The sequence below is a fragment of the Pelmatolapia mariae genome, linkage group LG8 (assembly GCF_036321145.2).
Source record: "Pelmatolapia mariae isolate MD_Pm_ZW linkage group LG8, Pm_UMD_F_2, whole genome shotgun sequence".
Classification (NCBI taxonomy): domain Eukaryota; kingdom Metazoa; phylum Chordata; class Actinopteri; order Cichliformes; family Cichlidae; genus Pelmatolapia; species Pelmatolapia mariae.
Window position 1 is genome coordinate 5,053,927 of NC_086234.1, and position 15,270 is coordinate 5,069,196.

The following is a 15,270-nucleotide window of genomic DNA, read 5'->3' on the forward strand; positions in this document are numbered from 1 at the left end:
ACTTTTATTATAACGTTTCGACACGAAGCCCTTTTTCCAGTAGAAACCACAGGGAGTAAAAATCAGTAGGAAACAAAGCACAGACAACAAAACAAGTAAAGCACGACAGAAAATAAACAGAAGCATGTTGGCACACCAAGTTCAAGTTTTAACAGCGTTACAATGTGTCAGATTTTAAAAATGCAGGCCGTTTCAAACAGTGTTCAGTGCTCTTTACATTAAATCACATAAAAACTACTAGAACTGGTTGATGCTGAAACAATAAGTGCATCTGAAAACGGTGCTTTTATCAGAACTACGTCGTTTCTCACGGATGGTGCGTCAGCGTGACAAACTGTAATTCACAAAGTCCTGAACAATCGGAATTCAACTAGAGACACAAACACAACATCAGCTCCGTCACGCCAAGTCAAAAGTCTCCACACAGGTTTTAAACCACAGCGCTCAGCACACACGTTTCCAACCAGGGCGAGCAGCTTCTGTGGCGAGCACAGGCCCGTTAAACAGGACGTGGTTTGAAAATGTGCTGCACAACTTTAAACACGAACACTGTCGCAGTTCACCCTCCAAAGCGGTGTAAGCACGAGCGTGGATGGAGCAAACTGAACTCAACCCGTTTCCTAATGTGACACCTGCCAAGTAAACCTCACACCTGCTGGAAAACGTAAAGAAAACACATCCTTCTCATCTAAAAAACAGACACCAGCGCCTTGTGGCCTCCTCTTTAGCAGGTCATAAAGAGCAGCAGCACCACAGTGCCACCACAGTCAGCGGCAATCGCCACATAAATTTGGTCCTCGTCATCTGCCGTATGTTTGGTATCAGTTTGTTCAAATAATTTAAAGCACAAAAGGAAAATAAATAACCAAAACCAACATGAGCACAGGGCAAAGTCACAAAGGATGGATCAAAATAAAGCTTTTTTTCTAACTAAACACAAACATCAGGAATCAAGTGTCGGCAATAAAAAGGCAAACGTAGTGGTTGGACCTCGTAGGAGTTGCAAGATACAAAAACCTCTCCTGTTACGTCACATTATGTTCAGTTTATCCTTTTTGTTTGTCTGCTAAATACTTCACACGAGACAATCTGGTTTAACTGCTGCTGCTCAATCAGAGAATCAAACAGTGCAAACAGTTTTCAGATGCTTTTTATCGCTTTTAATAAATGTGCACCATAGAAGTGGAATGTTTTTGTTAAACCTCTGAGTTAAAGCTACAGGTCTGCATCTCCATCACATCTACACTTCTCCTTTTTAAATCCATCGCACAGCTGCACTCCGTCCCAACAGTGAATCGTTCCCGTCATCTCTTATAAAACGTTAAAAAACATATACTGTACAGTGCGTAAACTTGTGAAAACAACCCAAACGACAGGGACAGGAGGACGTCTGGTTTAACGCACTTCCTGTCAGCTGTTCGAGCTGGAACGGCTTTCATCTGAGAAACGCGTTCCTCGCTCAGGCCTCGTCTTACAGAGTGTACGCGTGGTGAAAACGGCTATAAATATTGGCTATGTTAAAGGAAAGCTGGGTTGCATGAGGTACTTATTAGTGGTCAGTGCATCACCTGCAGTAAAGGGTGAAGCAAAGCAACGCACCGCTGTGGACGGCGTTAGCAGCAACACTAAATTTAACCGCTCTAAGTGTTCGTTTTATAAGAATATGGTCACTTTACTGTTGTGCTCTCAGACTCAGAATCTTCACCTCGATTCAAACCAACACCTTAAAAAAACAAACAAAAAAAACCAACCTAAGCTAACAAGATGAGGCAGGTATAAGCCAGCGAGGTAAACTGAGAGGAGCAGACAGAGAAGGCTTTCTTTTTAGATGAAGGTAAAGTGGTGACAGCATTTAAAAAATTACACCGAACTGAACTCGTATCGCTTTTCTTCCTGCACGTTTACGTGCATGAAAACATTCCTCTGCCATTTAGTGCATTAGTCTTCACTCCCTGTTACCTGCTAACCTGCACAGGCGGACACAGGTGTTACAGTTTCTGCGCCTGCAGGCGCCACGTGATGCTCATTTTTACGGCATCAGATTAATACCTGCCCCCGGTGTCACTTTTAAAGGGCTAGTTCAACATTTGGTGCAGATTGTTTATCCTAGTCGAGCATAAAGACAGTGAGCAGGCTCCCGTCTGTAAAAGATGTTTGTTAGAGCTGGAGTCAAGAATCTGTTGCTTTCATGTTTTTGTTAATTTGCAGGTTAAACAGAAAGGTTCAGAGTTTAAATAAGTCAGTTTTCCAGGGAAAGGAAAGTCTGCTTCCAGCCTTTATGCTAAGCTAACTAGAGCTAAACGAACCATTTCCTCACTCAATTAAAGTAAAATTAAGCATTTCTTCTTACATATAAATCAATGACTTCTTCTTTAAAAACACAGGAACAAGTGTCAGTCGCCTCTGACAGTATTTGGCCCTCATATGGCTGTTTTTAGATAAAGGAGTTTAAGTAAACAAGGCAATCGTTTAAATGACGACAGCGCTATTTTTAGTCAAACACAGTTACGGAAATGCCCCTCAATCTCCTCGCTTTCATCGTGAGATCACATTAAAATGCTCCAAATCGTCCTCCTCTCTGAGCTGCAGTCAGAAGAGGAGGATGTTCAGAGCCTTTAATACGACCCCGAGCACAGGGAGGCGCGCTACTCTTTCTTGGACCCTTTGTCCCTGGGGGAGCCTTTGAGGTAGGTGTTGTAGAAGAAGTAGGCAAAAAGGATCAAGTAGCTGAGGTACAAGAGAGAGCCCCACACGATGTTGCCCTGGTGGGACGGACAGCGCAACTCGTGCATCCAGTGGTACACGAGGCCCTGCACGGCCAGGCCCATCACCATCTGCAGGATCTGCAAGGCCGTGATGACCATGGCGAAGGGACGCGGCACCCGCAGGCCGGCCGCTCGGGCAGCGTAGTACGTGTACATGACAGAGTGAACCATGTAGTTCATGGTCATGAACCAGCCGCCGCCCGCCAGCTGATCCTTGTAGGTGTACCAGGAGTAAAGCAGCACGGTGATGTGGTGGTACCAGTGCAGAAAGATGAGGCGCTGTTTCCGCAGGACGATGAACACGGTGTCTCCTGAGAGAGGCGGCAGAGAGGAAATCGTTTAAATAAAACCGCACCCGAGCACCAAACCTCAACCCCTCAGCAACTGAGTCATGATTAATAACACCGGATGTACTTTATTTATCACAAAAGATGGAAAATTCCTGTGTGAGAGCAGGAAAAATATTTTTTAAAAAAACCTACAGAAAAAGTGAAATACCTGACAGGACCTGACTGTGTATCAAGTTTAACGCAGCTCCAATAAAGCCTGACTTCACTTACAGTGCTTGAAGGGGGGGGGGGGGTGTACTAAACGATTTTATGATGGCCTTACAGGTACATGAGGAGCACAGAGACTTTCAACAAGGCAGCACCAACAGTTAGCTTACAGCTTCGTGAACATCCATCACAGATTTGTGGGTTTATGTTTGATCTTTCAGGTGGATTTAACAAATAAAAGGGTTTAGAGTCTCTATAAAGAGTCCTTATCCTGCAGTAGGAAGCAGACATATCCTTCCTGTCTGCAGCTGAGGCAACATTGCTTGTACAGTATTAGCTGTGCGCTAATAGACTTTTCTTGCCAGCTCAGCATCTGCCTCCATTTCAGCTCTTAAGGGAATCACCTGCTGATGGATTTACTGCACAGTGGTGCAACACTTTAATCTACAGTGAGCAAATCATTTCATTCTTAAAGTAGCTGAGCAAGAAAAAAAATCCAGTTTGAATTTAGATCCTTTTGGAACAAAGACTGAAAAACACATTTACACTTTTACACGTTTTCAGTGCATACAACTCTTGCACCAACCCTCATTTCTTAACATTCTGCGAGGAAGGCAGGTGAAACGTGCAAACGTACATGGAAATAGAAAGGTTTGCACAACTATAACAATAACTTATCTGGTACGATCCATGACTGATGACTGTCACTGTATGTGTGTTTTTGTTTGTTTGTTTTTTAATTCAGGTAAACTTTTACTTTAGTGGCAGCGTGTTTGGGATCATCTTTTATTGAAAAAAGAAGCTGCTGCCGATCAGATGTGTTCCAGGCAGTACTGCATGGTGGGTGAAGCTCTGACTTAATATTCTTGTGTTCACAGTTACATTAATTTTGAAAAAAAATCCACACCACTCACTGAAATGCAGCTCTAAACCATGACAGAGCCTCCACCGTGCTTTACAGATGGCTTTAGACACTCATGTTTCATCGCTCTATCAGACCTGTTCTCACTGATCTTTTTTACTGCACATCATGCCAAAAAATGCCAAGTTTTCAGCTAACAGCTCATTGGGAATCACGTTGTTGTTGCAAATAAACTGTTACCTTTGCATTTTGCACAGATTCACCTAATTAAATGGGAACAAACTACGTGGTTTTGCACGGTTAGTAGTAACAACGTGTCAGGAAATGAAATAAAAAATGACATCACAGGTTCATCCCTTGAGTTATATGCATTTATGTTTGAATTATTCATAGGTCAGTGTTAAGGACAGAACCAATGAAAAGCTTTGAGAGACCTTCAGAAAGTACTGATTAAGACCTTTTTTAAAAAACATCACAAGAAAGTCTGGCTCCTTAGAAGCAGAATACAAAGAGATGAGGGGTGGATCAAGACTTTTGCACAGCACTTTATGCCTCATCATGGTTTTAGCTAATGCTAACACCCCCACCCTTAATATGATTAAAACACTGTTTTTTCTGAGTTGCGTGGAGCTCCTATAGTGTAAACAGGTCCTGCTTCACCTTAATTCAGTAACAAAGAAATAAGGAATCTACAGCTGGTGGTCTTTGAATAGGTTAGATTTCAGTATGTGCTTCATTCATGTGAGTAATATTCTGACATTTATGAGATCAGATGAAGTCTCACCCAGCTCGGGGGCCTTGCTGAGGGCAAAGGCGTAGGCCCAGAATTTGGTGAGGGGAGCGCTGTAGAAGCTGTTGTCACACACCGACTGTTTGAAGCCGTTGTTTGTGAGGACGTGCAGCATGTAAGCTCCGGTCCTGACCGCTCCTACGATGCTGCAGAGGAAACACAACAAGGACATATTAGCCAACAGCTAGGATCACAGAGGCTCAGCCACTCCTTTTAGTAAATTATGCCGCTTTACTGGTTTCATATTTTTCACCACTTTCCTAGAACAGAGTCTGTTTTCTCATCCTTATAGTAAAAACAGGGATGGTCTCAACTGGCAGCCCTGATGTGTTAAAGTGTAATCATTCTGCCATGCCTCCTGTGGACAAATGAAGCATTGAAAGCAGCATTTTTACAACCCATCTTACTGTTTGTCATAAAAAAAGAAACCATAACTGAGCTGCAGAGATCACTGCTGAAGTGCAGCCATAAAGGCTTGATGTCAAAAGGTTTATTGACATTGCACTGATGACAAAGAGCAACTTGCACAATGGTGCAACACTGATGTGGAGATTTCATAGGCAATCTCAGTCAGACCATCTTAAACACACCTCAGAGACTCCCTGTGCTTTTATCTGATGTTCCAACAATTGCAAACCGGATCGCAGTCAACAGGGAGCCAGCCTGTGTCATTTTCTCTGATGACTGATCGTCGTATCGGCCTTCGATCTGACACAAATCAAATGCAGGTCAAACAGGACCAAACTGTGAGTTTGATGGGGATTATGCTCAATCCTTTTCAGAGTATCAGACACAAAACGATGGTGTATGTAGCGTATGGATGCCTGTTTATAACTATAGCACTCTGCTACTCTTACAGTCCTTTTAAACTAAGCCACGGTCACTCATTCAAACAGCACTTTTAAACTCTTTTTGCCCAAAGACTCTGCAATATAGTAGTAGTAAATGAACTGCCCTGTTTCCATGCAACTGTAATAGTAACTATATGATGAATGAATAAATATCAGGAAGTGGCCAGAGAGCAGTGAAAAAACCTGATTCTAAATCTGAAAACCTTGTGTGGCCCACTGCACATTAGCCTAAGAGGAAGTACTTTCTTTTTTCGTTCCATCATGAATATATTTTGAGCGCTAGGCGACTGGCTTGTTGAGGTTAAGTCTCCATAAACAGCTTTACCTCCACCTAATTGCATCGGAAATATTTCATCAGTAGTTAAATTAGTCAGGAAATAAGGGTTAAGGTCTAAGTTTTAAGCTCTTGTGCTTCTGCTGGCAGCCCAGCTATAGTAGCCTCATAGCTCAGTAGCGATAGTTTAGTGCTAAACTGTCAGCTAAAGCTGGGAGTTTACATGTGGATTGCACTGATATCTCTTAATTAGCACCAAGACTAATAAAACACTAGAATTCAATTAATCAAAACTAAATTATAAATGTATATTTGTCACATATTTGGGTTAAAAATGCTACAAGAGGCCTTAACACAGGCATGAGGTCCAGCTTTATGACTCCCACTTAGCTGCTACCTGTCTGTGTCAGCACCCACCCACCACTCAAAGCTACCCCACCCCTAATTACATGAGGTTAAAGTAGTCACTCCCTCTCTTAACCAGTAAACCATCTCATCACGTCCATTTCTGTCAGGTTGTTTACTTTAACATGAGCATCCACGAGACAGTCACGGTAAGCCCAAATGACAGCAAAGCAACAAAGCGTGCCAGATGTTGTGTCATCATTCTGGCACACGTCTCCAAGGTTGCAAAAATATACCAGTAATAAAAAACAAACGTATCCTTTAAAGGACAACAGAGTTAACAGGGTGGATGTAGTAAAAAGCAAAAACCACCTACACTAACACCGTCGCGTCCTGTGTGCGGACAGCTAAGTGTGAAAAGAGCAGGATGTACCCACAGCACTGGGATTAAGATTAAAGGGAGGGCCTCCTGCACACCTGCCACGTGGATCCTTGCAGGCTCTGGTGGGTTTGACAAACTCAGCGTAAGGCCTTTAAGTGAAGCAGCAGGATTTTAGATTTTATAAAAACGGCACGCTTCTCTGAGGGAATACCACAGTCTAGATCTTCATAAACAAATCAGTAAATTAGATTGATAGTTGGTAACTGAAGGAGTAGATTAACAAAAACCTGTTTGGAGTTTGGCTGATGTCCTGCTCTAGATAATCTTCTCAGGTATTCTACTGCAGATGCTTTTTTTAAAGATTGCTTTGTAGAAGCCCTGATCTCCTTCAGCGTGTCAAAATGGAGATCTTTCAACTTGATTCAAGAAGATAAAGCAGCAGGGACATAAACTCCCACTACCTATAGGTGAAAAATGCCAAAAATCTGGCTCTTGTCAACAGCAAGGATCCTTTGCATGAAATTCAGGTCATTTTGAATGAGAAGCTGAGGTTGCTCTCTGCTCAGATTTGAGGTTTGTGGTGAAACTGCAACTCGAGTGGAATGTCCTATTTTGAAAATGCAGCTGCTCTGGAATCTGCCTGGAAATCTCCGAGAAGATGATCTCAAACAGGAGATTGGCAAAAATGTAAACCAGTTTTATAGGTCAGCCCCTCGAAGTTTTAGATTCCACCTCACAGATACCATGTGCAGATGGACATCAGGACTCTTACTGAGTGAAATGTCTGTAGTGTTCTTGAAGTACTGCTTTAAATCTTGCGTTGAACCTTGAGGTGACAGCTGTTATCAGACTGGTTGTGGCTTCTCAAACAAATACTCAGAACACATTCCTTCTTTGACTATCCCTCTTTCACTGTCAGTTCATGTTCCTGTTTACCCAGAAAGGAAAATGACCTTCAGAGAAAAAATACCAAACAACTTTTCTCTGAAACACTCGCTTCTAAATGTTTGGTTGACTGAGTGTTAAGGTCACGTCAGCCGTCTCAGCTGCATCGACCTTGAGAGTCACTCACCTGAAAATGGCCAGGCTGAGTGACCACAACACCAGTGGGCGACGCAGGTTCAGTCTTTGCCTTTCCCTCATGAAGTGCTGCCCTCCAAATACGATCGCAGCGTACAGGCCAGAGAATATAAAAGACTTGGTCCTGCAGAGAAGCACACACATAGTGATGCTTATTATTACTCATCCTCACTGTACCACTTTAACACCTCAAAATACTGATAATACTGTTACATGCACTAATTACAGCATAGAGACAGTAACAGGAAAAAAAAGCTCCCCTCAGACACAAAACACTAGATTGAGAATTTACTGGATCAAAATATGCAGTTGTTGCAATTAATTTCAGGGAAACGAATGTATGGAAATTTGGCTGTCGTCACTGTAAAAAGAAAATACGTAGTCTTGTAATTCTAGTCAAAGCATAATAGGAAAATCATTTTGGTCCTCAGCAGGTTCTATAATTATTAAATACAAGTGCAGGTCTGCAGGCATTCGTCCATGCACAGCTCTCTGCATATCAGTCAGGAGGAGATCTGGACTTTGACGGGACCATTGCAGCACCTTGTTTCTCTTCTTTTCGGCCATTCAGTTGCAGATTTGCTTCTGTGCTTGGGATCATTGTCCTGTCAGGTGATCCGATTTAGCTTTAGCTGTCAAACAGATGGCCTCACATTTGAATCTAGAATACTTTGGTATATGAAGGAGTTCATGATCGACTCAGTGACTGACAGTAAGTATGAGGTGTTCGTGCTGATATGCTAAGTTTGGTTTTGTGCATCGCAGCCAGACATCTCCACTCCGGTCTCATCTGTCCAAAGGAGATTTTTAAAGAAGTCTTTTGGTTTTCCCAGATGCAGCTTTGCAAACCTAAGCTGTGCTGCCATGTTCTTTTTAGAGAGAAGAAATCTTCACCTGGCTTGTTTGGAACGGTTGTTCCAAACAAGGATTTGCTCAGTCTTATTCTAATTGTACTGTCATTATCGTTAACATTAACATGCTGAGGCATGTACAGCTCTTGGGTTTTTTGCAGTTTCTCTGAGCACTGCATGGTCTGACCTTTGGATGAATTTGCTGAATGTTAACTCGAGAAACAGCTTTACAACCGTTCCTAGTCTGACGTGCAGCAACAGTTGCTTCTGCGTGCATTAACACAGTGCATTTAAATAACAGCACCTGGCTGCTACTACACTTACCCTCTTAATTCCTGTAGCAAAAATATACATAAAATCTTCTCAAAGTAGGGTGTACTTGTCTTTAGCCACAACCTCACGTCCCTGAGCCCAAATCTGTGGGAAACACTGATGTTACTTAACACAAAACGCCGGCCTAAAAGCTCCAGCATCACACAGATCTTTGACCTCTATCAGCTTACAATAAAGAGGAAGTACCTCACTTCCCCTGACAAACAGCTCTATTAAACACTAAATCACCTCCTGAGACTTTGAAACAGGAGACGACTACACAGACACAGCGCTCTTACATAAAGATATTACACAATTAGTGTGACTGAACCAGACAACTGCAATTAAAGACAAATACGAGCTGACATCAACTCTGTGCTCACTCCAGAGTCGTCTGACAAGTCGGAACATCAGGCTATGAATTACAACATGTCAGCCCTCCTGGCACCAGCCAACTCAATTATTATACTCATAGTAGAGGATTAAGAGATTAGCTCCTGACACACAGACCACTCACACTGCCAGCTATGGGCAATAAGGCCGTTTCCACTGGGCACCACTGCGCCTGATGTTTCAATAACAGCACACAGCAGGAAAGAAAAAGTCGATTTTTGGCTGAGCAGAAACAGCCGAGGAGAATACTAAACCCTGGAAACAGAGACTGCATGTGCACTGACACCGTATATTTTTAATTTCACATTAACCTGCTTCTCATATGTTATTAAAAGCTGTTTTTATTTAAGTAGGGAGGGTATGCGTGAGGCTGAGGGTATTTGGGAATAAAGCAGATGACTAATCCAGATTGGCAACATACATAATACACAGGATGAGTAGATACTGCTGCTGCTGCTTGACCCAGTTAGTGGTTATAGTGGATTCTGATAGCTGGTCCCAGTTTGCCCCTGTGGGAGAGGAAAAACCAGCAAAAAGCTAAAGCTGTTCCCGCTGCACAGATCTGAACCTCCGAGCATACCAAGAGATCTTCACCAAGCTAATAACACATAATCTTAGACAAGATGCATATCTGTTTGTTCCCTGCATACCGAGATTAAATTCAGTAACTGAATAATCATCTAATCAATCAATTTGTCTTCCAGACTCAGTGGTCCAAACTTAAAACAACCAAGAAATCTCAGATTAAAAACAGAAAGAAAGCGTATTATCCTACAGAGAGACTTGTGCACCCAGCGAGGAGCACGTGGTAAGCTTACAATAATTTCGATTTCAGAGGCATTAATCCTGAGATTACCTAAGTCAGCTTTAAAAGCACAGAGTCCTTCAGCTACAAACATTTCACTCAAACATCCAAATCTCAGTAATAATCTCAGGTCTATAACTTTTTGGACAATGACACACTTTTAATGTAGCTGTCCCTCTGGACACCAACACAATCAATCAATCAAACAAAATGTGACTAAATTGTAAACCCTCAAGGTTTACAATTTAGTCACATTTTGTTTAATTGATTGATTGTGTTGGTGTCCAAATGGGTTTTAAGGACCTCAAAAGCTGCAGGTTAAGGGGGATCTCCCCTTTTTTTTTTTAATGTGTTTATAAACCTCTCTGCATTTAATCATTAGTTATTATTAATCTCTGGCTCTCCACAGCCTGGTTTTGCCAGAGGTTTCTTCCTGTTAAAAATGGATTTTTCCCTTCCCTCTGTCACCAAGTGCTTACTCAAAGGAGGACAGTTGGGGGTTTTCTCTGTATTACTGTAGGGTCTTTACCTGACAATAAAAAAGTACCTTGAGGCAATTGGTGTTGTGAAACAGACTCGTCATTATTGGGGTCTGATTGGAATTAGAAAAGGTCAGCTATGATAAAATGAAACAGAACTGTTCATCCAAACTCTTATCAATACTTCAGTGCTGCCTACTCGGGAACTATGCCAAACTCACACCAGTGTGCATATAAACGCTCCAGGTTTTATCTCCCTGCATAGGGTGAGACACACGCGAGCTATCAGAGCCACAATCACCTGGCCGAGTGTGTTGTCTCCAGAAGTCAGTAAGCTAGTGTTTTTTTTTTCAGGGTCATTTAACTTAACTACAGCAGCATTTCTTCCCAGTCTCCTTTAATCATTTGTGTCTCTGTGCAAGTGTCCCTCAGAAATTGTCTAAATGATCTGATTCACATGCCTCTATCTTTATCATTTCTTTTTATCAGTTACTGACGTGCTTTTCTGACAGTTCAACAGAGCACATACAAATGCTGTCAGACTCATGGGGGTGGAACATTTTGCACACCTGAGTAACCTTTTCCTGCTCTGTCTTTTTTAGTATGAATCTGTTTTAATACAAAGTCCACTCCTAATAGATAGCTAATCGTAGGTGGCCTGATTTACGGTCAGCTACTGCTACAAGGTTAATTAATAAAAAACAATACACAGATTACAGATCATCCAGATAAGGAGCTACAACTTTAATTTAAACGTCTTTGTGACTGAAAAGAAGACATGGTATCAACATTGAGTTATCAGCACACGCATACCTAGTCCACAAGTGATACTGAAGACAAGAACAAAGCAGCAAAGTGAAAACATCCACTCTGGTTTTCCAGAATGGCAACATGGTTCTAATCATATGATGAAAAAAAATTATTACCCATTAATAACTTTCAACAACAGGGAAAAAACTCCTTTTAGCATTAATTAGCAGGCATCTGTGTCTGTGCCTGACAACCATATGGTTCAAGGAAAATGTGCACTTTGTCACTGATTGTGTTCCTAATTTTTATGCACAGCATTTCTAGACACAGCTCACAGGCTTCAGGTTCAGAAGTCTCGTCTCTGCTTTTTGCAGACATTGTGGTTCTGTTAGTTTCATCGAGTTACAACCTCAAGCTCGCTCTGAGGGAGGTTTGCTGCCAAGCTGGAGGGAACTGGGATGAGAATTAGAACCTTCAAATCTAAGGCCACAGTTCTGAGCTGGAAAAGGGTGGACTGCCCACTTCTGGTCGGGAAGTTTAGATATTCCAGGGTCTTTTTGCAAGTGAGGGAGGGTGTGACAGGAGATTAAACAGGTCTGTAGTAGGAAAGAGAGAGTTCTGCATCTCAGCAGTGGCTGAAAGAATGAGACTACAGACACCAAAAGCAGAAATAAGCTTTGTGCTGGGCTCTTTGACGGATAGAGTGAGATAAAGTAAGAAGCTCAGTTCTTTGAAACGGAATAGAGCTGCTACTCCTCAACATTGGCAGGGGTCAGCTAAGGTGGCTCAGCATCTCACTAAGATGCCTCCTTGGTGTTTCAGGCATGCCAAACTGTGAGGAGATATCGGTGTAGACATAGGACACACAAGATTATGTCTCTCAGCTGGCTTGGTAGCTTGGGAATGCCTGAGTGTCCCACCAAAAGAGCTGGAGTAGGTGGGCGGGGAGAGATAGGTCTGGGTATCTCCCAGTCTACTGTGCAAACAGGCAGCACAAAATAGATGTCTGGTAACAAGATGCAATTATCTTACTCTTAATTATTACATACAGACAAGCTGAAATAGTTACTTAAAGCTTAAAAAAATCTCCCTCCTCACCCCTGCAGGGGTGTGTCTCGAATCTAAAGCAATGAGTGTTGCACTTTGGTGTGCTCCACACAGCCCCTTTGACTTTGACACGCTGGATACGCAGAACTGCAGCTGGGTAATGGCCTAAAAAATTAGATACCTCAAGTCAAATTTTGTCAAATACAAAAGAAAAATCACCAGAACCATAAATAAATATATTTTATTTTTTACCATTTTTTCCTAATGTTTTAAATTATTTTTCTTCATAACATGGAGAGAAAATAACAGGAAAAAGTACAGAAATCTGTGCCGCTGCCCAGCAAGGCATTACACACATTCACCTTTAACTCATGCTTACTTAAACCCCAAAATAGTTCAAGTAAATAAACTTGAATCACTTCAATTAACTCAAATAGGAGAGGAAACGTCACAGGAACTCAAAATGTTTTACCTTTTTTAATATTAACTTGATACAACGTAACGTATGTCATTAATCTGAGCAAGGTTGGTGTTTGTAACGTACAGATGTCACTGTTTGAGTCTTACAAACTAGCCCAAAAGTGAAAACGTACAAGTGAGGAAGGCATAATTTTTAATCTGTGCCTTAAGGTGAAGGCAGGCAGCCGCAGATCCAGCATGCAGTCTTTACTTTCATAGCTGTTAATTACATAATCAGGACTCCGTGCAGGGCTCGCCTGTTCTGCCTGAAGTGCATCCTTAACTCGAGTTTATTTGAAGTAAAGCGAGGGAAAAAGATGTTCCTGAGGTTCTAAAGAGATTTCATGGGTTTTAGCCCGAACATGCAGAACATGTTACGTTACAAACGGCTTCAACAACAAACGATGGACAGAGCTGCAGTCCAGTGAATGACTTATTTACTGATATTTCACCAACTTCCTCGTTCTTACCAGTTTTCCTGCATCCATTCCACCGCTCTTCTCTCGTCGAAACGTTGCTCGAAGTCGTACGCTGTCAACGGGTAGCTGCTCGGCTCACTCTCGTTCATTTTTAAAAGTTTCTGGTTTAGTTTTGGAAGGAAGAAAAAAATGCAACAAAAAGCTGAAGAAGCAAACGAGAGGCGACAGTTTAACTGTTGCTCGGTTATCCTCCGCTATCAGCCGCTTTTAACTCCGCTTTGGGTCGTCTGAGGTGACAGGAGGATGAGGGGCTGTCAAGACAATTTTTATTTAGCGCGAGAAAGCTAGCTGCAGGAGCACGACGCTATTCCGGTTTACGATTTCAAAATAAAACGTATTTTCCAAAAACTATTAACTGACAAGTCCTAATAACTTTTCTAACCTAGACAATGGCATATATATATTATCTGTACTTTTGAGTCAGAAGCAGTCAGGAAATACAATAAACAGGAGTGAAGATTGTCTTACTGATTGGTATTTTAATAATTTATTTCTATGGCTGCTTCGTCTACCTAGGAAGCATAGTCAACAGTGCTTCCTAGGTAGACGATGCAGATGAAGGTAGGCGGTGCAGGCGGTAGGCGGTGCAGGTGAAGACGTTAGGAGCCTGATCAACAAAGCAAGGCTTGCATTCAACACCCTGCGACCCATCTGGAATTCCAAAGCCTTATCTCAGCGCAACAAGATCCGCATCTTCAACACCAATGTGAAAGCAGTCCTCCTGTATGGGTCCGGTGACCAACACCATTACCAGCAAGATACAGATTTTCATCAACAAGTACTTGCGACACATCTTCAACATCAGATGGCCTGAGAAGATCTCGAACACAGACCTGTGGAAGAGAACCAGCCAGAACCCAGTCGGTCAAGACATCAAGAAGAGAAAATGGGGCTGGATAGGCCACACACTTCGAAAACCATTCGACAACGTCTCAAGGCAAAAACTGGACTGGAACCCATAAGGAAAAGGGAAAGTGGGGAGACCCAGACGTGGAGAAGACCTGTCGAGAGCGAAGTGAAGGCCGCCGGAATGACGTGGACCCAGCTGAAGAGAACAGCCCAGAACAGAGTCTGTTGGAGTGGTGTTGTTGCGGACCTATGCTCCACGAGGAGTCTACAGGAAAACTGATTGATTTTTATGGCACTTATCACAACCAACATTACAAAACAACACAATAAAACACACACAAAAACTTAAAGTCTTGCTGCTTCATTTTGAACACTCTGAAGTCTGTGAATTGATCTGTGACAGTGAGAGGCATGAATTAAAGGATGAATAGGAGCCTAAGTGGCACCAAATCTCAGTGTGGATTGTAGCTATAGCATTACAATTTGTTGAAATAGGGTTGCATGAAATAGCATGCACAGGCAGGGGTGCCTCCAGAATGTTTTCATATAGGGGCCCCTAAAAATATTGGGGGGTACACGAAAAACAGAATTTCCAGTTTTATTATGCTGTTGTCAAATACAGGTTACTTGAAAAATATGGCAAAAAAGAGAGAAACAAAAGAAGCGTCTGGGTAGTTAATTTCCTGCTATTAAAGTTAATATAATTGAAAATATATTTTCAATTTTATATGTACCTATAGGTACATATGAAAAACAAATAAGATTTCGAAATTCATAAAAATCCGTTTTAAGCAGGAATAAATAACAAGTTTATGTTTCAACTCATTTAAATGATTTTTGGTCATAACATGGAGAGAAAATAACAGGAAAAAGTACAGAAATCTGTGCCGCTGACCAGCAAGGCATTAAATGCCTTCACTCTCTCTTGTGCTCTGTCTTGTGCTCACGTTTAAGGGCCCACCAAGGGTGCCACCCAAAACATATAAAGATGCTAATCACA

At 42.0% G+C, this 15,270-nt stretch overlaps 1 protein-coding gene across 1 annotated transcript; it reads right to left on the reverse strand.

The window, feature by feature from the left end:
• Nucleotides 1-13,665, reverse strand: LOC134633051 (very long chain fatty acid elongase 6-like). The gene is made up of 4 exons (XM_063481912.1): nt 13,413-13,665; nt 7,839-7,970; nt 4,909-5,060; nt 1-3,076 (listed from the first exon to the last, which is right to left on the reverse strand). Exons 1-4 carry the CDS (start codon nt 13,508-13,510, stop codon nt 2,646-2,648), a joined length of 813 nt encoding a protein of 270 aa, XP_063337982.1. The 5' UTR covers nt 13,511-13,665; the 3' UTR covers nt 1-2,645.
• Between the last annotated feature and the right edge of the window lie 1,605 nt (nt 13,666-15,270).

Coding starts and splice junctions, on each gene's coding strand:
- LOC134633051 (XM_063481912.1), bottom strand. CDS start 13,510: ATGAACGAGAGTGAGCCGAGCAGCTACCCGTTGACAGCGTACGACTTC. Junction 5,061..7,838: donor CTCAGCCTGGCCATTTTCAG/GTGAGTGACTCT, acceptor TTTCCTCTGCAG/CATCGTAGGAGCGGTCAGGA. Junction 3,077..4,908: donor CAGCAAGGCCCCCGAGCTGG/GTGAGACTTCAT, acceptor CGCCTCTCTCAG/GAGACACCGTGTTCATCGTC.